General features: G+C 41.7%; 1 protein-coding gene across 17 annotated transcripts in view; it reads left to right on the forward strand.

Annotated features, from left to right (window-relative positions):
• LOC6558604 (protein alan shepard) overlaps nucleotides 1–25,653 on the forward strand; it is a 143,376-nt gene that overhangs the window by 64,909 nt on the left and 52,814 nt on the right. For all 17 annotated transcript variants that reach the window (XM_043215652.1, XM_043215653.1, XM_043215651.1 and 14 more), the window contains one exon: nucleotides 6,635–6,973. In XM_043215652.1, the coding sequence (XP_043071587.1) occupies nucleotides 6,635–6,973 (339 nt within the window). The remainder of the gene's footprint in view (nucleotides 1–6,634; nucleotides 6,974–25,653) is intronic.

Below are 25,653 nucleotides of genomic sequence, written 5' to 3' on the forward strand. Positions count from 1 at the left end.
TTTATTTTATTTATTTTTTTGTTAACTTTTTTTTAGTCAACGCCGTCCACAATTGTTATTGCCTTGTTGTTGTCGTTGTTGTCGTTGCTGCCGCTTGTGCTGGCAACAAGAAAAATATCTTCAAATCACAACGACAACGACAACGACTGACGCTTAGCCACGAAACTCCAGCCCCGTCCACGCCCCAACCCTTGCCAAAAAAAAACAAACAAAAAAAAAACAAACCGTCTCGCCTCTGCGACATTTCAACTCGTTCATTTTATTGGATTTCACTCGTGCAACGTTTTGTTGTATTCGTTGCTGTTGTTGCTGTTGTTGTTGCTGTTCTGGTTGCTGCTGTTTTTGTTAGCTGCTACATTTAATGAAAATTTGTTGAATGTTCTCCTGTCAGGCAGGGTGTGCAAAATTTTAAATTGATTATTGCACAGACGGGTGCTGGGTGCCCACATCTCTACAATAGACAGAGAGAGCGAGAGAGAGAGCGCGTTGGCTTTTCTTGGAGGCATCCAGTAGCGTTTGCTCCGCATGAGATTTCTTCGACAGTTGTGCTTGTTCTTCGCTGGCTCTATTTAATGTGCTCAGTACTGTTATATATTATCGTTTATGATGGAAACATAAAACTTGCACGCGTCGTTGACGCACGCAGATTGTCCTTGTTTTGCCTTATTTTTAAGGTGTGTGCGTGCCTGCTTAGTGTGGATAGGGAACAGGCCTTTAGGGGTATATAGGAGGGTATAGAGGGTATCGGGTGTTGGGTATTATGGATAGGGTTTTTGTATTGAGTTTTGGGTGGATGGTTTGCCCGGAAAGCATTCACTTTTATGCCTCACTTGCCTCGTCTAAGACGTGCCCATAAAATAAACGCACAGAGATGAATTGCCCAGTGCGGCAGCAACGAAGCAAAGCAATCCAAATCCTTCGCCGCTTTCGTCCCTTTATCTTTGCATAATGGAAATTTCGTAGACATTTGAGCCCTTTTTATAGGCATTTTAGTTGGCTTCAAATGTAGATATCAAATGCGACTGCTGTTGGTTAATAAAACACATTTTTATTGCCTCATTTTGCAGAATTTGTGAAATGAATTATGTTATTACATGTGGAATGCTGAGAGTTTATTTTAGGTGAACAAAAATACAAATACACACTAATAATGTTAATCGAACAGGTCCTAAGATTAAGCTAACCTTTACACATATTATAGCTGGAATATTATGACAGTAATTTGAGAATTAATTTTTATACAAGTAATAAAATGTTATAATTTAATTAATAATGTTTGGTTCTTTATAAATAAACAAGTTTGGCGAATTTTATTATACATTTTGTCCAATTACTTAAGAAACCTCCTCTATAAATACCCAGAGTCAACAGTTCTATGCATATACCAAATATAAGACTAGAAAATGTATATAAACAAATGCTCAGACATTCTGTAAACAAAAAACAAAACCAAAAACAAAAAAAAAACTATTCATATGCATATTCATATTTGAGCTGAGTGGATGCACACACACCCACACACACACACACACACCTCAGAATATGAAAAATACCAACAAGTAGTGCGCAACTCAAAATGAAAATAAAATAATTGCGAAAGAAATCTAAGTACGACTGCTTTCCCTTTCTGCCCGTTAGACATGGATGGCATAAAGGTCTATAGAAAAAGTCACTGAAAATATGCAAAATAGGCTATACAAAAAAAAAAAAAAAAAAACAGAAAAAAGTTGCATATGCAATGCACATACTAACTCATCCGCACACATGTGCATTTGCATAGAAAAGCTAAAAAAAAAAATTTTTTATATATATATACAAACAAAAACAACAACAAGAAAAGAGGATTTTTGTTCGCTCATTTTCATTTTTAGCCACACCTCCTGACGCGCTTTTGTTTGGCCGATTTTAGTTGCTGCTATTTTAAGACCAGGCCACGCCCATTCCCCATTATTATGTGGCGCATTTACACTCGCGAATTTTCATGCCCAATGCGAGGACAATACAAAATTTAATTTACCGCATAGAATTCAAATAGGCAAGGCAGCAGCTACTGCAACAACAATCGAGTCGTAGGCATGAAGATACCCTGCAATAAGCCCTAAAGATATTTCAATAATATCAATAAAAATAATTATCTCCTCAATGAAAGATTAATAAATGGATTTAGTTTCTAGTTATGAAATCCAGTTGCTGGTAGTAGAAAAAAAAAACAGTTTTTGCTATTGCACAACTTCATTATACCCTTTTCAAGCAGACATTGCAATTGGAGGGTATAGAAAAAGGGAAAATTTTGTGACTGAAAAGGAAAATTCTTTTGTTTCCGCTCTTGCGCCTTTTCTGCTGGGCCCTTTACCACGCCCTTACCTCCCCAAACCAGCCCCTAACTGGTCACCCGCTAGCGACTTTCTGCGCTTTGCCGTCGGTTTTAATTATGGAAAAAGTTTTTGCTTTATTTAGTTTAAACAATAAGTGGTTGGAAAATATGAATTATGCAAAGAGTCACACAGCCTGCCAATGTATATATGCCAGTATATATATATATATATATATATATATATATATATATATGTGTGCAGACATTTCTTAAGCTGTATGCAAATATTATGCATTCTACTTTAGCAGTGCTCTTGGTTTTTGTGTCTTTGCATTGCCAAGTGCCGAGTCGCCTGCAGCACTATTTTCTCGGCTTTCTTTTCAACTAGTTTTGCATTAAGTAATTTGAAATTTGCGCCTACGAATTTTTCAAATACCTTAAACAATGACAAAACTTGGATGGCGCTGCAAATACCAAAATGGGTCTGATGTGGCCTTACTGGGAATGCTGGGAATGAATTGAAAATGAGGGCTTTTAAATAGAGAGGCCACCAAAATAAAGTAGCTGTTTTATCTTGCAGCAATTTCAACTTATATCTAATATGTATATAAAATCAAAATGCACGTCAAACTATCCTTGCAAAGCAAGCCTATCAAAAGGGTCCAGAATGCTTTATCGTCCAACGATAAGATAGTGGAAGAGGACTCGTATCGAGAAGAGATAAGAGATGTGACCTGAAATAGACACGTACGAGACACCCTTCGTGACCGTAATAAAACCGTAAACGGTCAGAGGATTCCAAAGCAAACTTATAGTGATGGGATAATGAGTCTAGACGTAGTTCCAACAACAGCAAGTTTGTAGATGGGATAAGCAAAATGGTATTTAGTTGAGGATAATTTAAGAGTTCTCAATAAACCTGACGAAGCATTTGAAGAAGCCAAAGTTAAAGTTGAACATGCCACTTAAGAGCTTGTACGAATATATTCAATATCTGTACACTCAGATGACTTTCGAGCTTATGCAAACACACGCCAAACTCAGCCCAAACAATTAAACAAGTCGACATACTTAAACAACAAAATAATAAAATATTAAAATAAACTCGAAATTTGTGCATAAATTTTGCAAAATGACAATGGCCGTCGAGCGGCAGCCAAAAGCAGCAAAATCAACTGCAACAACAACGACAACAATGAGAACATTGGCAGCGCTAATCACAAAGCGTTTATCAGTGCGCCCATGAGTAGGGCGTGACAGCGACACCTCCATCCTGCTGCCTGTCTGCCACTGCCTGCCACTGCTTTACCCCCACCCGTATCACGCCTCTGTCTACCTGTCAGTTCGTAATAAATTATTATCATTAATATTTTGCGCTTGATTTTGGCTGTGGCGCTGTTTGCCTTTGCCCGACAGACAGACAGACACACAGACAGACAGACACACAGACAGACAGGCAGGAAGACAGACAGGCAAACAGTCAGGAAAAGAGGAAGCCAGCCGAGCAGGAACCGGCCACGACCAAAGCCAATGACTATCAGCAGCAACAGCAGCAGCAGCAGCAGCAGGAGCAGCATATCGTTGGCCTCAGCCTCCCCCGCCCAATCCCGGCTACAAATTCAAGGGCGTGGCACGCAAACGCTCTTTGCATAAAAATGGCGAACGAAAATATCTAATAGAATAGAACAAAAGCGTCAACAAAATGTTCCAAACGCGACGAAATTACCAAAAATAAAACGTAACGAATGCGCCGACCAACGTGTGTGTGTGTGTGTGTGTGTGTGTATGTGTGTGTGTGTGTATTTGTTAGTGTGTGCGTGTGCCGCAAACTTTATAACACCCTCCAACGAAGTGCACGCGATAATGGCTCCCAATTTGATAATTAATCACGTCCTCATTCTTGGGCTCCCCAATGCCGCTGTCTGCCCTGCCACAGGAGCTGGCATCCATCCCCATCCCCATTCCCATTCCCATCCACCACGTGTCACTACCCGGCCCGGCCCGGCCCGGGCCCCTTTGCGAGCGTCGTATCAGCTGGCTGGCTGGCTGGCTGGCTATGCTCACGTTCCTTTCACTAGGCATCTCGACTAGGCGCTTGGGCTTCATATTTTCCATTAGTCGTTGACTGTTTTCCATTTTGCTTTTGCTTTATTTTATTTTGCAGTCAACGTTGAAATTAAGCGAATTTCAGCGAACGATAAAATAATTACCTTTATGATTATTTTTGCCAGGCAACTGGGGGACCTAAAACGAGCGATAGCAATTGTACCAGCATATATATATATATACTTCTATATATATATATAAGTATATATGTATATGGCCTTCCCCACAATGTGCCAAACGTGTCTAATTTAGCGGCTTAAATTTATTGCATTTGTGCGCTTAAAATGTTTGCCTGTTCGCTTTTATGGCCCAAAAATTGAAGCAATTGATGGGAGTTAGGAGTTTGGGAATATGCGCATAACCATAAAACTTCTTTGGTTGCCACTTTGGGTAGGTAATATGCCCTTAAATGTTGCATATACACTGTAAAGTATATGCTGTGGCAATTATTATTATATTTTTTATTTTTTAAATTGTTTGCCAAAAAGTTTATTTTTTGAGGTGCTAAAAATTAAACTTGAAGTGCCCAAATTGCCAAAGGGAGATAGCAGAAAGCAGGGAGCGAGTAATCTTGCATAGCAATAGAAATTTAAATTGAAATTTATTCATTTTTGAATATGGCCAACTGCTGTACGAGCTAATAAAAGTGTTCTCTTAACTTTGATTTGACAATTGGCGACATGTCGTATGCGTAATTTGGCAATCAATCATCAAATTTATTCGGCAGCCTTTCAATTTGAAGTCGAAAATGATTCGATTACCTACCGGCCCGCCAACATTTGGCCAATACTGCTAAACTCCTAAACTTAAAGTTGCATGTCTCTGGTTGGGTGGCATTTGCAACTTGACTGCCATAAATTGCTGCACCTCAAATTGAAAGCGTAGCCGTACTTTTTTTTTCTTCTTCATTTTTCCCGTCATTTGGCTGCCAAATTACACTGCAGTTCTGCCTGCCCGCAACGTACCCTAAATAGGCTCCAGCTTCGACAGCAGCGAAACCGCATACAAATTGCATGCACACGGAAATTAACTGGAAATGTTGAAATGTTGAAAGTGCCAGCAAGGCAAGGAAAATGCAAAAGCCAAATACAAATATTGGCCATATTTTGCCGTATGCAGAAAATCAAACAAAACACGCGACGCAAGTTGTAAAGTTGCGAGTTGCGAGTTGCAAGCAGCAGCAGCAGCAGTAGCAGCGGCAAACTATGAGAATGACTCGCATCCGTTGAGGCAACCAGCCAAACAAAATGGCGTTTTGTTGTTTCCGGTTTTCGGCACTTTTTTGTTTTGTCGACTGCAACAACAACAATAAATTTTGAGTTGTGGTCGCCAACAAAATACGATAAAGAAATGCGAATTCACAACATGAAATTATTCACCTTGTAAACTGCAGTGCAATAATTGTGTGTGTGCGTGTGTGTGTGTGTGTGTGTGGGCAGAGTTCAGCGCATTCAAATATATCAGTTGTTATACATAACAGGCAAAGAAAGGACGGGGAGTCACAGTTATTTGTGTTTATAACCTGGAGCTAACCAAAAAAAAAAATAAATAGCCCAAAAGCTTGTGCAAGCCAAAAAACATTTGCAATGCAAAACTGGAGCACACAGGAAGCGCGACGAAGCAGCAGCGGCAGCAGCAGCAGCAGCAGCAGCAAGGACACACACACAGACGCCAGCACACTGCACTGTTGCATCTGCCACGCCCACACCACGCCGCATTGCTGCAACAATTTATTTATGGGCAACGCTTTGTTCTTTACACATTGTTGTTGTCGTTGTTGCTCTAACATTTTTTTGTTTTGTTTTTGTGATGAACTAGCGCAACTGGCACTCAATAAAAAACCATCCAACTGCTGTATCTGTGACTGTACGCATGAATGTGTGTGTGTGTGAGTGTGTGTGTGTGTGTGTGTGTGTGTGTGTGTGTGTGTGTGTGTGTGTGTGAGTGTGTGCGTGTTTGTGTCATGGCGGATGTCATAGCGGTTTTATGGCAGCGGCGGTAAGCAAAGCCCTGCCAACCGTTAGACGCAGCTGCTGTGCTGCGGTTTCTATTTATGACAACAACAACAACAAACCAAAAATCCATGCTATGCAATATTTATGCATGCACAAATGCTACACAACAACACTATATGTATATATATGTATATATATATTTATATGTATATCGCAATCGCTCACTGTTCCCCCTAACTTGCCTCTTGTGTGCTTGCAGGGCTCGTCCAGTGCCGCTAGCGTCGCAGCCGCACCGCCAACGCCTCGCAGCGCTTTCCCGGGCGCACCGTTGACCGCTTCAGCCGTTGCACTCAAAGGCGCCATACCACAGCGTCCACCGGCCATGACTAGCCCAGCTGCTGCTGCTGCTGGCGCCGCTCTAGCAGCTGGCGCCCCCTATCGCGGTGCAACCAGCTGGACACCGCAGGGCTATGCCCCCGCTGCTGCCGCCGCTGCCGCTGCGGTCGCCCAGCAGGCCTATCGCTATACGGCACCATTGCCCCAGCCGGCTTATGCCGCCTATACGCCGCACACGGCCACCACACCGGCCACAACCACGGTGAGTACAAAACACACAGAGCCAGTGACAGCTACAGCTACCTGCCTCTTCTCTTCATCTAACATGTGGCAGCAATTCTGCTGGAAGTGGAAGGGCAAGGGGAAGGGGAGAATTGCTGAGAATTAGTTGTACCGCATGGGACTTGTTATTCAGTGGGATTTGCTCTACACAATATGAGTAATTAAACTTGTCTGTTATTCTGCGGGCTTTACTCTAAACACAATACTAGTAATTAAAGTTGTCTGTTTGATACCCTGCAACCATTGATAATGAAGGTACAAGGAAGGGTGTATTGAAGTTGTGCAAAATGTTTGTAACTGGCAGAAGAATGCAGTTCCTCACAGAGACATAGAGACTTCCATTAAAGACATGTCAATTGTCTCTTAACTCAACTGATTAAATAAATAATAATGAATAAAACCCATAACTTTTGAGTTATTCGTAGAATTCATTGAAAAAGCTGTAAGTTTTCAATAAGTTTTTATAAGCCTCAACTGTTCAGTTTTTCTTATATAATCTGCCCAAGGGACGAGTCAAAAATAATTGAAACCAACTAGCATTATCCGCTCACAGCATATATTCAATACAATTCGCTTAATTACCACAGACAACAGGCAACAACAATAAGTCAAGAAGTGCACTCAGCTGTGAACCATTTGAAACTTAAATTCTTCCAATGGATGGCTGGCAAGTCAGAAAAGAACATGGCATAAACAAATATTTGGCAAACATAATTCAAGGCTGGAAAACTTTCTTGAAATGCTAGTAAAATATGCCCATTACAGCGATGAGAGCTCTCCGTTATGTAATGGGCCGCATAATCGTAAATTTATGTGCACCCATCAAAAAGTCAAATGGCTTTCAAGCGTTTTACACTTCAAAAAACTACCTCTATTAACTCGTATAATAGACGACACAGCCCCACAAACCCCCCCCCCCCCCAACTACTGCTATGCCACGCCCCCCTTTGAGCATTTTGGCTTATTGATTGCGGAGAGCGCAGTTTTTGTATTGGGGCGACACCAGCCGAGAAGCTACCGAAAGACAAGTGCTGTCATTTATTGAAAATTGCTCAAGCGCCAATTTATTTATAGCACGCACATTTACTCCTCTCCTCTCTCTCTCTCTCTCTCTCTCTCTCTCTTTGAGATTCTCAACTAGTGCCAAGCTCGGACAGCAGTGGCATTTTCTTTCCATGTCTGTGTTTGTGTGTGATTGGCGTGAAAAGTGCTTGTATTAATTTGCAGCGATTGCTTTTAGTGCGTAACGCTGTCTATGTGGATTGTGGCTAGTTGCTCAGGCTGTGTGGCATGGGTTATATTAGGGGAGGGGGGCTTCGTGGCGGGCGGCAATCAATTAGTTTTGTTGTGGGCTGTTGCCAGGCGGGCGGCATTCATCAAAGTCAGCCCAAAGCTTAACTGACTGCGACAACGACAACTGCGTCTGGCCATTCATTTTTGTCATTTTCAATTTGACAGTCAACCAAAAATAAACAAAAAACAGCAACAGCAACAGCAACAACAACAAGGACAAGGACAACAATGCCATCATTAATAACAAACAATTAAGAAGTTCGTGAATGACAGTCGAGAGTCAAGCTAAGCTCCATCTCTCCATCTCTCTCCAACTCTCTGCCTCTGTGCCCTGCGCTGCCTGTTGTCCCATCTGTCCTACCTACACATAGCTGCTGCCGCTCTCTATCTATCCATCTATCCATCTATCTATCTATCTGTGTGTGTGTGTGTGTGTTTGTGTCTGGCCAAGACCGCAGCATCATCATCCACAGGCAGCACTGCTTATCCTGACAAAGCCCCAATGTCAAACTCGCAAGTTCGCTGCCAATAATCCCACCAAAAAACCCATCGGCGGAAAGGCGATGCCAAAATATCTTTCCAAACTTCGCACAAAACCCAATTGAATCGGAATCAGCGCGCGTGGAGCAAAGACATGACGAATGATGTTCGCTGAATTTGACAAATTTCACGTTGCCACCGCAACAAATTCGTAAGGACTCCTCATGCTCATCCGCCCAGTCCCCTCTCATCAGTTAAAAGCAGCCAGGATTCTCGCTCCATTCTCCATTCTCGTTGCCATCTCGTTATATGCATCCTTTTATCTGCTTTTCAAATTTGATTTACAAATGATTTTCAATTCGCTTCCCCCACTCAAAAAAAGAAAACTGAAAAAAGACGCCTGACGCTGACAACATGTCAGTGAGTTCAAATTGCCAGCGCTAGGTGGCGTTGCTGTCGACAATTTGAAGCTGCTTTTTTTTCCCTCATTTGCTTTACGTGCGTGTCTAACCTTTGAAATATATATATATATATAAATATATATATTTTCTATATTTATATTGTTCTGTCTTCATATTTTTTGCTTAAGCATTTCGTTGCCCAAGCAGCCATTACGCACCCCTCTCTAAGCGCTAAGCAATTTTCCTTACTCCCCTTCCCTTCCCCCACCTTTAACTAGCAAGCCTCTGCTGCTGCTGCCGTTGCTTCTTCTTCTTTTTATTTTGTTCAATGCTTACGGCAACAACTTCTAATAAATGCGCCGAAAAGTGCTGAAAATAAACGAGCAAATAAATAACGGAACCGGCCTACGCTTTTGCTCTGCCTCTGCCGCTGCCGCTGCCTCTTCTACTTTTGCGTGCTGCTGCTTCTGCCTCTGCCTCTGCTTCTGCTGCTTCTTCTTCTACTTTTTCTTTTCTTTTTTTTTTGTGGGTGCCCTCAGGTAACCAAAGCGCCGCTGCCGCTGCCGCTGCTGCTGCTGCTTCTCTTCTTCTTCTTCAAGTTACTCAGCCGATTGTCGATTTCTTTGCATTGGTTTTCGTGGCTTCTGCGGTTCGAGACACTGCCTCGCTCACCCCACCCACTCCTGCTGAGGGGCCTCGGGCGCCTTTTGCGTTTTATTTTTATTTGCCGTGCCCGCCTCCATTCCGTTCCTTTCTTTTGCTTTCATTTCGTTTCTTCGTTCGTTTGCCTTTCCCTCAGCCATTCATTCAACGAGGCTCCGCCCTTTGTCTTGCGTCCTTCTCAATGTCCTGTCGTTGGCCGTCGCCGCCATCAATAGTAGTTAAATAATCCAAGGAAATGTATTTTTGTGGGCGTCACCAGTGCCCCACCTGTCCGACTGTCGACTGTCGACTGACTGACCCACACACCACCCATCCTGGGTCCCTTGGCTTGGTCACTCATTTTTCCATTACTCGTGGCTCTTTTTTCCGCTTTTTTATACCCTGTAAACACATAAAGATTGATAAGAAGCACAAAAGGCTGTAATAAAGTTGTAACGGACTAAAGATGACAACTTGAATGCCAAAGTACAGTTACGTTTGACTACCAATAAGTCTGGTATATATGTCGTAATGTCTGCTATCTGTAAATGATCTTGGCAGCTATAATCGGTTTCAAGTACCACATTTCTTGTCTCTCTCTCTCTCTCTCTCTCTCTCTCTCTCTCTCTCTCTCTTAATACCGAAACTTTCATAACAATCGTATAAAACTATAAGATTATAAGTTGCTTTTTCCCATAAAGTTTAAAGTATCTGGATATATAGTAGTACGAGTACTTATAGGGCATCTGGGAGTCGCGCACTCTCGACCAGCGACGATTTACTCGTTCTTTTTGTTGTGTTTTCTGGTGTTTTTGTCGTTCAGTTGACCAGCCACTTGGCCATTAAAGCTGCATGCGAATGCTCTTCATAAATATAAAGTGCGACTACTTTATTTTTTTTTTTTTGTTTTTTGTTTTTTGTTGTTGTTTTTCGTTGTGTTTTTTATTTTATGGCAGACTTTTTTGCCAGGGCTCAGTGTTGCGTCCTGTCTACCCTCGGGTCATAGATTATCGCATTTGATTTGAGTGTCGTTAGTACGCAGCCCTGTGGCAACTAAAAACATATACATTTTGTACAAGTATATTGTGTTGTTGTTACCCTTGTTGTTACCACCTACCTCAGAACAAGCAACCAACCAACCTTCATTCAGTCTAGTCTGTGGCACTTTGCCCCTTGGCTGCTATCGCCCTTGATAACTCAACGCTGATAAGGCAAAATGGAATTTGTTTTAATTATAATTGGCTTTTCGTTTGCTTGAAGTACTCTTCTTCTACTCGACTGTTTTGTCTGAAAAGCTTAAGAGTGGCTGGAAAATTTGTTTGTCAAGGACGCGTTGATTGCTTTTTGTCGCGCTTTGTTAAAAAGGTGAAAGATGCTTGACTAATGAATATAACTAAAGTTAGATACTTACTTATACAAATACTAGAAAGGACTGATGCACAGCGAAAAGCTTAAAACTATTCCCTAGTTGATTTTTCGATATAATATTTCGTACACAAATCCCAATTAAAAATTGCATTTATTTGTGTTTATCAAAAGGTCCAACCATGATGCCTGGTTATTGAAAATCGGTTCAGTTTTGACAAAGTTATAGCTGTCGAAAGCTTTAAAACATTTCCAAGTGAATATTTGGGGAATATTTAATACAGAATTCAATAAATGCTCATTTGTAAACCGATGTAAGCCTAGCTCAGCACCATTGTAGGACTTGATTAGTATGCCAAAGTTGGTCGATTCTTAGTGACGACAAGTATTATGGCAGAAGGAGTAACCTGGCAACGATTGTTGCTGCTGCTCAGCTTTAATGGTATTTCCGTTATCTCGCATGCAATTGCAGCTGGCAACTCCCCATTGCCAGCTGTCCTGAAGTTTACTTGTGAGTCGAGTTCTGCTCAGTTATCAAAGACTAATATTAATATTAGAGATGTGGCCATCTCTTTCGCTCCCGCTTAGAATCCATATCAGCATGTGAACAGAACTGAACTCAACGCAAATCCAATTGCCTGCGAGCATTGTCAGCACTCCCCCTCGCCCCCATCACTCGTTGCAGCCATGCACTTCTGGCTGAGTTGGTAGTTGCTTTTCAATTGCAGTCATCTTGGACATATAACAGATAATCATCAAATGTAGCCTGCTGCTGCTGCTGCTGCTGCCTCTGCCGCCTCATCCTTGGCATCCTGCGCCACGCCTTGCCTTGCCAGTGCTGGGATAACTGTCTTGACATTTCAGTTGTCATTTGAGAACATCAATTGGAGACAAGTTGCCTCATTGCAATTCAATGTGCAGTGGCATTTGAGTTCGCCATAGCTCTGCAATAACTATGAGCATTAGTTTACTTTTAAATACGTTTCCTATTCTCTCGAGTGACTGCACAAGCTCCCCCCAAAGCCCGCTGCCAACCGTCCCCAACCCACCCCCTCACCCTCAACGCATAAACTCAACTTGTTGAATTTGAATTTATTTGTTAAGCAACGAGGGAGAAGAGTCTGGAAGAGGGACTCTGGGACGCATAAATGTAAATGTTATTCTTGTGCATTTATTCTGCTTTAAATTTTAATTATTTTTAGCAGAGGCTGGCAGCACTTGGCCACTTCCTTTTGTTTCGCAGCGACCAAGAAAATGGAAATTGGGCGTGGCCAAAGGGGTGGGGTGGAAAGACAGTTGTACGGATGGATGGACACTTGGCTATGGCACTTGAGTTTCAAAAGCAATTATTGTTGAAATATTATGTACATATTTTGCTTCCTTTCTGTCGCTCAACTCTCTCTGTCTCTCTCTCTCTCTCGCTCGCTCCCTCTCTCTGTCGCTCTTCTCTGGCTTTGACTGTGCTGTGCTGACTCAATGCTCATGGGTCGTGTGAATGTTATGCAAATGTAAGGCAGATAATGCAACATAATGTGGCCGCTGCAACGAATGCCACACTAAACTAAAGACCGAGACGCACAAGCGAATTATGTAAAGCGTTTAGAAATTGCTTAGATTTTCAGCTAAAACAAGGAATCGAGCGATTCAGCGATTCAGTTGGACAAAATGGAATAAGAGCTTAACATAATACCCAAATTAACATGCATAATTTCACTTATGAATATTATTTATTTTTGATTATTTCCAGCATGCATTTAACTCGCCAATTGAGATTAATTCATGCATTATCCTTTTTCATAAATAACTTAAATGCATTAATCAATGCATGAGTTTTGTGCGCAGTGCGTATTGTTTTACACTTGACAAAATCTATAGCATACTTTCCGGTGCAGTTTACATGCACATTTAAGCAAAAATTAAATAAATTGCACTTGTCTTCAATTGTACAAACATTTATTTTCCTTCAACATTCATATGGAATTTCCTATTTTATTTGATATTTATATAAATATGTATTCGAGGCTGTGTTTTTATTGTGTGCGTTTTCCAACGACCGCACATAAATTTCAGAACTGTGCTGCACATAAATCAACAAGCGTGCGCTCAATCAAAATTCCAGCTGTACACGCGCCTAGTGGCTAAGGTGGGCGGTGTGGGAGTGGGGGAGTGGGGGAGTGGGGCACATACCATACTATTTATACAGCGGCCACAATAAAATGTGAGTACACAAAAGCGCCGCATATTGACGCAATCAATAAAAACACATTAAACTTTGTTTGGCAAAAGGGTTCGAAAAAATGGCTGGAAAAAAAGTTATAAACCAGCAGCGATTAAGAGCAGCAAAAAGAGAGAGAGAGAGAGAGAGAGAGAGGAAGAGAGGAAAAGCAGAAGAGAAGTAGGAGTAGTGGGGGAGAGTTAACTATCTGATGCAGATTAATTAAAAGTGTTGAACTGGCTGAAAGTGCAGAAAGGCAAACATGATGGTCGACTGGCAAATATCCCAAATACCAATCTACTCCCACCCACTCTCTCTGTGTGTGTGTGTGTGGCTATGTATATCTGATCCTGTTGCCGCAGCTTCCCGTTCGGTGTCACGAGTCCTGTCCAACATGGGGCACATAAAGCGATTAACTCAATAAAGCGAAAGCGTAAAAACAAAAGTGACAAAGTGTTCAACAGCACAATGCAAATAAACAGCAACAACATGTCCAAAAAAAAAAAACAGCAACAACAACATACCGCGAACAGTGACTAAAAGTGACATCACGTATACGCGACGTTGCCCAGTTGCTCTTCTTGCTGCTGCTGCTGCTGCTCGTGCTGCTGCTGCTCGTGCTGCTGTTGAACAAGCAACCAGATGCGCAATGACTTAAATGCAAGCGACCAAAAAAACATGCGGATTTCAACTGGACCCGAACAAGCCAAAAATGGTGGCAGCCACATCAGAAGTTACTGCTGCAGCATCTGCTGCGCTGGCTGCTTAATGCAACGGCCAACTGCAAGTGACATGAAGTTGCTATCAAAAGGATGCGCATTATGACATTTGGCGGCGTCGGTCCTCTACCTCTCCCTCTCTCTCTCCCTCTCTCTCTCTGTCGGTCTTTCTCGTCCAGCAACAGCGAACTTAAGCCGAGTCCACCCAATTTGCCAGCATTCGTTCGCCTGACACTTGACATTTGCCCCAGAAGTTGCAGCAGCAACAACAACAAAAGCTGAAGGCAGCTGACAGCCAACGCATTTGCCCCGGCACTCTCATATTTCAATAAGGAAACACAAAAAATGGTTGCTATATATACGTATGTATGTAGGCAGGCATGTGTATGTAGCACTGCTGGCATCACCACACAGCTGCAGGTTGGTAAAACATCCGTCTCAGCCTCTGCCTTGTTCCGCCCTGCTCCGCTGGCAGTCAAATGCTTAGCCAAGCGGGGTAGGTGGTCGGCATATCGCTTCAACATTTAACAGCACAGCGGCCAGCAGCCAGGCGGCCAGCCAACCAGCCAACCATCCAGCCAACATTGGATTGTAATATTATCCACTTTGGTGCCTTCCTGTTGCTGCGTTGCTTCCGTTTGCTGGTTGTCGATACAGCTCTGTCGGTTGGCCTTGTTTTTCACTCGTTGCTGTTGTTTCTGGTAGCATTTCGACGCGCAATAAATTTGATTGCAACGCATTCGCGTGGTGAACAAATCTTGACATTGCACACTGGAGCAAATAAATTCTTGTTGGTTCTAAACTGATGTAGAAAATTATCAAATTGTCCCATCTGCCAAATAAAATATAGCAAAACTGATTTAGAATCAGAGATAGCTAGTTTTTTTCCAAGATCTAATGGTTGTGGCTGAAGCCAAGTCTGCTTTTATCCGAGTCTTGTCTATATATATCTAATTATTATATATATGAACTTAATAACTTATAGCAAATACTCCATTTATATATTGGACTAATGTTTTCTTGAGAACATATGTGTATGTGTTCCAACTAGTTGCACTTACAATTGAATATTGTTTTAATCAATTCCATTTATAGTGCCCTTCAAAAGCTAACATTTCTCAGTCCAAAAACCATACAAATCATATTTGAACAGTTGGCAAACATCATCTAATATTTACAACAATTTCAATCAAGTGTTTACACACTGTGCCGCCCACTGTTTGTATGAGGGTGGGAGAGTGGGAGGCATGCCATATACTACAAAAGCGAATCCAACGAAATTCAATATTTACATCATTTATTTGCCCTTTATTTTTAATCGAATACCGAGCAGTCCGTGCTGTCCAGCTGCTGCTGCTGTTACTGCTGCTGCTGCTGCTGCTGCAACCCACTTCTACCCAACTTACTCTCTGCTCGTGTTGATGTTGCTGCTGCTGCTGCTGCTGCTGCTGTTATAAATTGTCTGAAAGGCGCTTTACAAGGTTTTCATATCATATTTTATTATTACGCGGTTTTCACGCCCTTTACTGCTGGTGCTCGTCTCGTTTCTGCAACTCCCCTTTATCGAGCAGCTTGGTCATGGAGTCGAGTCGGACGGAGATTGGTTACCCGTTGCTTGCACTACCGACTCTCCAGCACTTGGCTCCAGCGACGAGAGCCAGTTCACCTCGAATGTCGATGCGTTGCGTTAATTTTGCTTTTATATCGCAACGACAACAGCAACAACAACAACAACAGTAACAACAACAACAGCAACCACAAAAGGAACAACAGCAAAGGGAACAGCAACCAGCGACAAAAGTTCCAGCAATTTTTTTTATGGATGCGCGCAGATTTTGCGAAACCAGCCACACAAGAGTTATTACAAAAGTTTTTACAGCTTAAGTTGCAGCTTGTTGCGAGTTGTTGTGAGTTGTTGTTGTTGTTGTTGTTGCTCTTGTTATTGTTGTTGTTGCTGTTGTTCTTGTTATTGCTGCTGTTGCCTTTTAAATTTTCCCTTGCGCTTTTTCCATTGTTAAATTTGGAAAGTTCGAAGCGCACAGCTGGTCAAGTTCTATGGCTGCGGAAGTTGTGCGCTCAAACTTGAGACGGATGTGGCCATGAGGGGCATTAGCAATCAACCCCTATAGTCTGCTTTTGCTTAAATATTTTATGGCACTTTGATGGTAAATATGTAAATATGTAGTTACAACAGCTAAGACAGGTTAATGCTGCCGCCTAACCTTGCTAAGTAGTTGAAAGCTGCTGTTGCTGCTGCTGCTGCTGCTGGTGATGAGAATGCCAAATTTTAATTGCTTTTGCAATAAATTCACTTTTACCAGTGATACCACAGCTAGCTGTATCACATTGCACCTCTGACTTTTGTCACACAAACAGCTTAACATGCATGCCACATAGCATGAGGACGGGGGAGGAGGAGACCAAGAACTGACTAACCAAATGACTGGCCATAACCAACACAACTGACACAAACCCCAAAACGAATTCGAGCCAAGTCAAGCGAGTGGTGACCACTGGACAAAGGCGAACAACTCGCATGAAGTGCTTAAGCCGGTTGCCTAATTAAGTCAGAGGCATCCTAGCTCATTTCAAGTGCAAACCACAAGAAATTCACCACTCCACTGCGTATTTTGGACTTAGATGAACAGCATTAATTATTTGTAATTTAAGTGCCAGCAAACTGCAACTGCAACTGCAACCAGCAAGAGCAACTGTAGCTGAATCGTTGCCTTAATTGCCAGACAAGTGGAATGTGTGAGTGTTCCGTCAGAGGAGGGATGGGGGGCAGGTCGTCTAACAAACAATTGAACAGACCGAGGCATAAATCAGGCACAAAATACCCATTGGCTCAACACCTATATTGGCTGAGGATATGTAGCAGGGAGGGAACGCAGTGCAGGCAGTTGTTATTAGCTGAAGTAAATGAGCGTCAGACAGACTGCATTGGCAATTGTTGGCAGACGTGGCAGGGCAGGCACAAACTGTGGCGCCCCAAAGTGGATCCGTGCAGGTGAGCTGGCATATGCAATTGCCAATGCTGCCTCGCCGTTTGTGTATCAAATTTCTACCTCTGTGTGTGGCTGTGTATGCGTGTGGTGTGTGTGTGTGTGTGTGTGTGTGTGTGTGCTCTCATTGTAACTGTTGTGGTCATTGATTGCCTGCAATTTGCATTTCTAGACATGAACACGGCCAAGCAACACTCGCAACGCTTTTGCTAAATGAATGATGAAGCCCCTCGTCAGAGGTATGACAGCTACTCGCTTAATGAGCGAAAATTGTTTTGGTTTTTGACAGGCGTTTGACGCACTTTAATATGCCAAACCAATCACAGACAAAATAACATAAAAGTCAGCACTCAAGTTGAAACACATCCAATTTGGCACAATCTGAACATGAAATAGAATTGTTCAACAGAAATATTGTCAATTTAGCAGAAATTGCTTACTAATTGGCTTAGGTACAGTTGTGATTCGTGGATGATACAATGCTGATAAAGCCGTGCTATATTTCTAATAATATATAAAACAAGGATCTATATCACAGTCAGTCAGAGTCCTGCTGGCAATCGCACTTGAACTTATTTAATTTGTACGTCAACTGAAATTCATCATACGCAGCATTAAACAGCCGGCAGTTACACATATATCCCCACACCGTCTCCCTCTCATTCAGGCGCTCAGTCAGTCAGTCAGTCAGTTAGTCAGTCAGTCATGCATCACGGATTGATGAGCGGACGAAACGGATGGACGCATTGAATGCACTCAGTTTGCAGTTTGCAGTTTGCCGTTTGCCGCTCGTCAGGTTTTTCTCATTGTTTCTGCCCGTTTTCCCATTTCTTTTGGCTTTGGATTTTGCCAGCACAATTTTCATATGGCATGTGGCACATTTTGTGCATTCAGAAGGAAATGAACAGCAGCTGCAGCAGCAGCAGCAACACCACCAGCAGCAGCAGCAGCAGCAGAGAGAGTGAAAATTATAAAAATTGCCGCATTGTTGTAAAAAAAAAAGAACATCAATCTGCACATGTCTGTATATGGCTTATATATATATATATAAAATATCAAAGTAATGGAAAATTAAAAGGAAGAAAAATGAAAATGAAAAAAGAAGGAAAAAATAATAATGCAACACTGAAATTAATTTCCGTTAATATGACAAACAGTATGAGAGAAACGTGCTTGTGTGTGTGAGTGTGTGTGTGTGGGAGAATACCTACAAAGGCCAATGTGCAAGGGAGTGTGTGTGTGGGTGAGTGCCTATGACTGTGTGGGTGAGTGTGTGTGTGTGTATGTTGCCTCGGAAGTTGCATATTTCTTAATTGGCATTTTAATTGAAGCCCAACGAGGGAATGCGAAACACTTCCAATTAGCAGAACTAAGTCGCACTGGGTGGCCCCGTCAAATCAACTGTCACAAAATGCATTCTCAATTTGCTCAGTATTTGATCATATTTTGAGCATTATTTTCACAATTTGTCGTCATTTTCAGGCCAATTGTGTGTGAATGCTTATTAAATTTGTGGCAAAATTCCAAATGTAAATTTCGCATGTAAATCACTGATTTTTTTTTTCAACAATTATGCGCATGGGAGAAATGAAGAGATAGAGAGAGAGAGCGAGAGAGAGCGAAGAGGAGACAGAGACAGAGACAGATATTGCCTGGGGGAGCCTAATGGTAAATGGCAAACAATCCATTAGATGTGCCAAACTACATGCGTGACTGGTCACCAGTTTCCCCAGCGGAACTCAATTTCGGTGGTTACCCTAAACAATTTACTTTCCAACTGGGAACTCGAAAGCGGCAGGATGATAACAGGATGGGGGATGGGGGATGTGGGATGTAAACGAACGATAGAGAGATGCAAACGTTAAGCTAACAAACCAGAAAATCCGTGATTATTTATTAATTTGGCAAATTATTCATGCGACGCGCTAACGCAAATCTGCTTAGTTTGCTTGGGGTGCAGGGTGGGGGAGATGGCAGCACCCCGGGGGTGGGTTGGAGTCGGTGCTGGTGCTGGTGCTGGGGTGAGTTAGGCGTAATATGAAGCAACGGCTAGTTGGCCTAGGGGCACACTCACAGTTTTGTGGGCCATTGTCTGTCTGTTCATTTGTCGGTTAGTTGGTTTTGTCAGTCCATGGCAAATGCCCCAAGTTGTTGTTTAGTTTAGTTTGTTGCATTGCAAATTTTGTGGACATAGACACAGTGTGGCAAAGGTGTTGGAATTAATGCGCATCATTTAATTACACCCAGACACGTTCTTAAATTTAAGCTGAGATTTACTTTGTCAATTGTATTTTAATTGGCAGTATTTTGTACAGAAAAGAACTGATAGAAATGCTGAGATATCCTGAATCCATCTGTTAAATATATTCTACACTCAATGCCAAATTTTCCTCTGAAAAGTTTGGCATATTCAAATGAGAGCAGGTCCGGATGTCTTCTGATTGTTTTTTATCCCAATTCTTATTCCATTTTTATTGGGTTCAATCCTTTGGTCAATCATTTAATCAACCTTGTTGCGTTAATCTAATTTCCAGTCTTTTTTTAAGTAGCAGTTATTTATTGTATATAGTTGAATTTAAGTGCCACAACCATAAAGCCTTGACCACTGTGCAACATTTTAACATTCAACATTTCACAAGAGTCATGCGGGTAAAAAGTTTTGATTTTACACACACACAAACACACACATACACACACATGTATACCGCAGAGTGTGGCTGTCCACTGTCAGAGCCAGAACCACACAGTGCTGCAGACACAGCTCCCTGGGGCACTTTTTGTTGCAGTGTCCAACAACTTTGTTACAACAATTTATTACAACTTTGTGTCAAAACAGATGCAACAAAAATGCACGCTGCACATTTTAAATGCTTAATCCAATAATGTTAATAACACAAACTGATCAATATTCACCCACTTTTAATGCCAATAACAAATCAGAAGTAATGAAATTCTAGATACCCTGTGAACAGCAGTCTTGAATAACTTGTGCGTTTTGTTAATATTGCAACGACATCAATAAAACAAGGAACAAGCTCGAATTGAAATTGATTATAGAATAAAATACACAAAATGCAGATTTATTGCCACATTGATTGAACATGTTGTTTGTATTATTATAGCATTTATTGACGTTACTAAATAGCTGACAGCTATTTGGCGATACATATTTATATAATGTCAGCCACACCAATTTCATGATTAGGCACACGACAAGTTGAGCAATCCACATTGAACAATGTTTACTTGTTGTTGCTGCTGTTCGTATTGCTTTAATTTTAAATACACGTTCGAACCAAATGTATAGTTATTAAAATATTTGTGGCCAAAACGAACGAATGAACATTCCGAAATAAACTGTTGTAGATCTTTGGAGGTCGTTGCATTAATGTACATTTTACAGAAATAGATAAATCAATAAACATTCAGTTGGCAATTAAATTGTTGCATAGCGACGAACGCACAAGTGTACCACATACCGCCACGCCCACACAGCCCCACAACGCCCTGCCACCCTGCCACCTTAAGCCCATCCAATATGCAATACGTACATAAATCAAACTAAACGTCTGCCATACACAAACCAAATACCAAAATAGACGTACTGCAAAATGCAATTGCCAAATGGAATGTATCTAGATACAAACATGTATCTGCAATCGCAATTATAAATGTGTGTGTGTGCGTCTGAGTGTGTGTGCGTGTGTGTGTGTGTGTGCGTGATTAGCAGTTTGTTTAGTTTGCATTTACATGAAATTATTTCGTTTAATAAGTAAAATAGTAACGCACACTCAAACCACACCCAATCCTCGCCAGCTCCGTTTGCATTTGCATAAAAGCTTTCAGGCCCCGAAGCAACATTTTGATTATAAGTCTGCTGCTGATTGCAGTTCTCGAATTGTCCTTGATCTCCACTTGAGTGGAAAAGTATACATACATATATCTATATATACATATATATATCTAGAGTGTATCCCGTTCCTAATTTGATTAGGTGCTGTTGCTGTTGCTGTTGCCGCTTCTGCTGCACCATTTTGCAGCATAGTCGCCGCCTAATGAAGTTTCAATTGCAGCTGATTGCGATAGAGCAGGCAACGATTAACCGTTCGTTGCAGAGTTGGCGTATACAAGTGCGACACTCAATAAACTGTCTAGCTTCATTCAAGTTGAAGTGCCAAGTGGCAACTGAAAGACTAATCAAATTTAGGCCAAGCTCTGATGAAGCTCAGTACAATTTATAGCATACTTTTCAGGGCATATTCTTCTTGGGGCAAACATCTAATAATAGAAAATCTCTCTCGAATTCTTTTCTCTTTTAAATTAAACTCTATTGTTGATCTTGATCTGTTTGCCTATAATATTAATTGAAATATATATTTATATCTTTTCATTTTAGGTAAGTTGATGTCACCTAGTCTGTAAAATATCAGTAAAATGAAATGGGTAAGCTAAAAATGAAACTGGGAAACATCGCAAGACATATTGAAAATACAGCTTAAACATTCAACTTCAAGTTATCAATCAAGCAAGTCAGATACATTTTTTAAACTTACCTTGATATCAATTTTACGTCTTGCTGCACTTGAGCACACAAAAAAGATGTTGCAGCTGAGAGTTGGTCAAATCTATTTCGAAACTTAAACGCAGCTGGTCACAATTCAATTTCTCTAAAAGCTGAAACTCAAAAGTTGCAGTCCAAACTTATAAAGCAGACAATTGCTTTACATAAATGTATATATATATATATATATATATGTGCAAGGGCGTGGCACTCTGTCAACTTGGGCTGAGTAAAGAGCAAACAGCATTGCAGAAACTTTTCAATTACATCTCGTGATTTGAAAGTTGCACCAAAGTCCAATAAGAAAATACAAATCCCTGCGGCGTTTAAATCTATTTATGTCGCTGCAGCTACAGCAACAGCCTTAAACTGGCCGCAATGCGACCTCATATATATATATATATATATATATATATAAATAATATATATAATATATCTATGTATATATATTTCGTTATATAAGGCAACTAGCTTTGTTGTTTCTTAGTCCACTGCTTGGTCTGCTTTTATTGGCTCGGCACCCACAGGCTATACTTCAGTTGATACTTCAGCTCCATCTCCATCACCATCTGCAAGTGCAACTGCAACTTTTCTTGTTGCGCTTACAAGCTCTTATTGTGCGTTCTTGTTGCTGCCGCCGTTTTTACTATTTTTAATTGGCTGACCAACGAATGGGCCACAAGGTTCAGCGAGTGGCTGGTGTTGAAGGCGTGGTAATTGTTGCTGGTCGCTTGTTAAGCGGATTAAAAATTCGTCCTGCCAATCTTTCAATCCCTCAAACTGCAACTGGATGAGCAAGAAACCCCAAGCGCGCAATATGCAATTTTTGCCTTTTTGGTTGCGATCTTTTTTTTATTTTGTTACGATTTTTTTATGGCTGCTTAATTGAATTTCAGCTGCAAATGGCCGCAACAATTAATTGCCGGCATTTTAACCTCGAATTTTTGGTTGTTGTACAACACTGTGCACCAGCAGCAGCAGCAGCAGCAGCGCTGCCAGCGTTGTTGCGTGCGTTTTGCGCAGCTGCCAACAAGACTTAAGAGAGTCGAACTTGCCACAACGCTCTTAACTAAGAGCGTGGAGGCAGTGGCAGGGGCAGGGTGCTGTTAGTTCTTAGACTGTTTGTCATTAAAAAGATATTGACTTGTAATTTAATTAACAATTTAATTTTATAATTTAATTAAGCCACGCCCAGAGTCTTAACTTGTATTTAGAAGAAGACGCTAAGCGTCGCTGCCAACGCTGCCAGTGTCTTAACTTAAGCCAGCTAATCAGCATAACGGAGCCACGACCTTCCCCTCGCCGCCCCCTTGCTTTTACAGTTATGAATTTTGCAGAGCATACTTTTTGGGGCGCCGCTTATGGCCATGTTGGGAATGGCCAATGTGGCTGTAGGCAGCTCGTGTCACGCGCCTCATAGACATGTCAAGTGTAAAGTTCAGACACAGTCGAGACGCAAGTTGTGTGGTTCAAGTTGTTGTTATTAGAACATTGTTGTTGCTGTTGTTGTTGTTGCTGTTGTTGTTGCTGTTGTTGAGCAGCATCAACTTTTTGTGGCGACTAAAAGAAATGCTTGCAAGTATTTTCTGTGGCGCGCAACTTAATTAAGAATAAGCAATGTTTCAAAACTCGAAATGAAACTGAAACGGGAAACAAAGCGCGGCAGGAAGAAGCAGAAAGGGGATGTGGCAGCAGCAAGCAGCAAGCAGCCAACAACAACAACAACAACAATAATGTGGCATCCTCTGACGACGCGCTTGGAATAACAAAAACGGAAATGAAAGTAATTTAAAGTGGTATTAAGTTGTGGCTGCCACATGAAGATGACTCTCATTTTGTTGCTGTTGTTGCTGTTGTTGTTATTGTTATTATTGTTGTTGTTGCTGGCTGTACGCGAAGTGCCACACTCATAGTCTGTAACTGTACAAACACGCACTCAACGCGTGAGAGTACTCTATACACATACATAAGTCATGTGCGCATAGCAACAACTGTCTCACAATACCCTGACCAACAAAAGACTCAATTTTTTTTCCTTCACACTTCCTTCTCCACACTTGCCACATTTTGCACTATATCAAATGCTGTCAGACGTTGACTTTATGTTGCCCAGAAGTTAGTTAGTTTTGTTTTACGCAGAGCAAGTCAAATGTATTCTTCACTAAATGCGCTGTATTCTATTCAGATATTTGGAGTATTTTTTATATTTAATTCAACAAGAGAAATACTTTCAGAAGACCAACAATATTTGTTGCAGTGTATAGAGAAGAAAGCCTGACAAAAATGACTTTGGCATTCAAAAGAAATAATAAGACACACAAAAATTACTAATGTGTTAGTTATGAGTCTTCAAATGGATTCGAATACTTTGCGTCTGAAGATGAATTGTTCTTAAAGTATAATTATTATTTGGTTTTGGTTTTAAAATGTGCAAATTTGAAGAAATTTTCTCGCGAATAAATTTCGCTTGATATTTTGACTGTTTCTCTCTGCTGTTGCTTCATGCAACATGGGGTATATGGTTGGGGCGTTGTTTCCGTGTGTATGCAATCGTGGCTTCTTGCGGCTGCTCAAACTCTACTCGTTGCGCAAATAATAAAGCACTCGCAAATAATAAAGCACTTTAAGTGCCGTGCCACGAGTTTTGATGCAAGCAAGCCCCAATAGGCTTCGTTAAAAGCCGCCCCGTAAGCTCCACACATCTGTAAGAGTGTGTGTGTGTGTGTGTGTGTGTGTGCATGTTCGTGCTGTTAGTACATAAATAACGTTATATATATATGTATATATATATGTATTTAGTATATAGTAAATATATATGACAAGCCGCAGCCAGTTGAGCGAGTTGCGAGTTGCCAGCTAAGTTTTACGCATATGTGCAAGTTTATGACTTTGCCGTATAACTTAAACTACGTCGAATTCAATTAACTCAAAGCACGGCTGTGACTACGCTGCGATTTTGGCAAGGCAGAAAACGGGTCTTGGGGGCGGGACGGGGGCGGGGGGTGGTACCAAGTTGCGGGTGGTCCTGACGCCAACTGTTTCAGTTACGAGTTTTGTGCTGTGCTTTGACAACTTAAGCACATGTGCGTGTATGTTTAAGCCTGTGTGTGTGTGTGTGTGTGTGTGTGTGTGTGTGTGTGTCTGGGGAGCCTAGCTGCTGAGTATAGCTTCTGGTTATTGCTCCTGGCTGCCTTAATGAGCGACACATTTGCGAGCCGCCTGTCAGATTTTTTTACATAACTTTTGCTACAATTTGAGTAGCGGCAAAGACGCTTAACGAACCAAATGAAACGCAGCGAGACAAAGGAGCAACACACACACAAACATACACACAGACACAGACACAACTTGGAGTTGTTGTTGCTGCTGACAGTGCCACATGTTGCCCCATGTTGGCTCATATATGCCACACAGCATGGCGCACAAACACAAACCGCAAAACTGTGCTCTAGACCTGCGTGCAACAAGCAGCGCCAAGAACACAACACACACGCCCACACACACACACACACACACACATATCCATAAATGCCCCATTGTCGGTCGCTTTTAAATGCCAACTCAGCAGCATCCTGACAATGTCCTGGTTCGCTTTACTCCACAAGCACAAGCACAAGCACAAGCATTCGCTTGCCTCATTTTCGGCTTTCATCATTTTGCACAGGCAGCCGAAAAGTATGCAACACGAATGCTAAACGTTTTTAATTTCATTTGCCACACACCCCCCCCCCACGTACCCACGCCCCCATCCCTCCAGCCACCAGGAGTTGTAGAAACTGTGACTGGAAACCCTGACGTAAATTGTGAGGCGATTCGTTGCGCGTTTTTTGTCTGTGTCTGTGTCTGTGTGTGTGTGTGTGTGTGTCTGTGTGTGTGTGTGTCTGTGTGTGTGTGTGTCTGTGTGTGTGTGTGTCTTTTTATTCATTTGTTGTCGTGGTTGTTGTCCTTCTCATTGTCTACCCTTTTTTGCTATTTGTGT

Source organism: Drosophila grimshawi, unplaced genomic scaffold, assembly GCF_018153295.1.
Source record: "Drosophila grimshawi isolate 15287-2541.00 unplaced genomic scaffold, ASM1815329v1 contig_44, whole genome shotgun sequence".
NCBI classification, from domain to species: Eukaryota; Metazoa; Arthropoda; class Insecta; order Diptera; family Drosophilidae; genus Drosophila; species Drosophila grimshawi.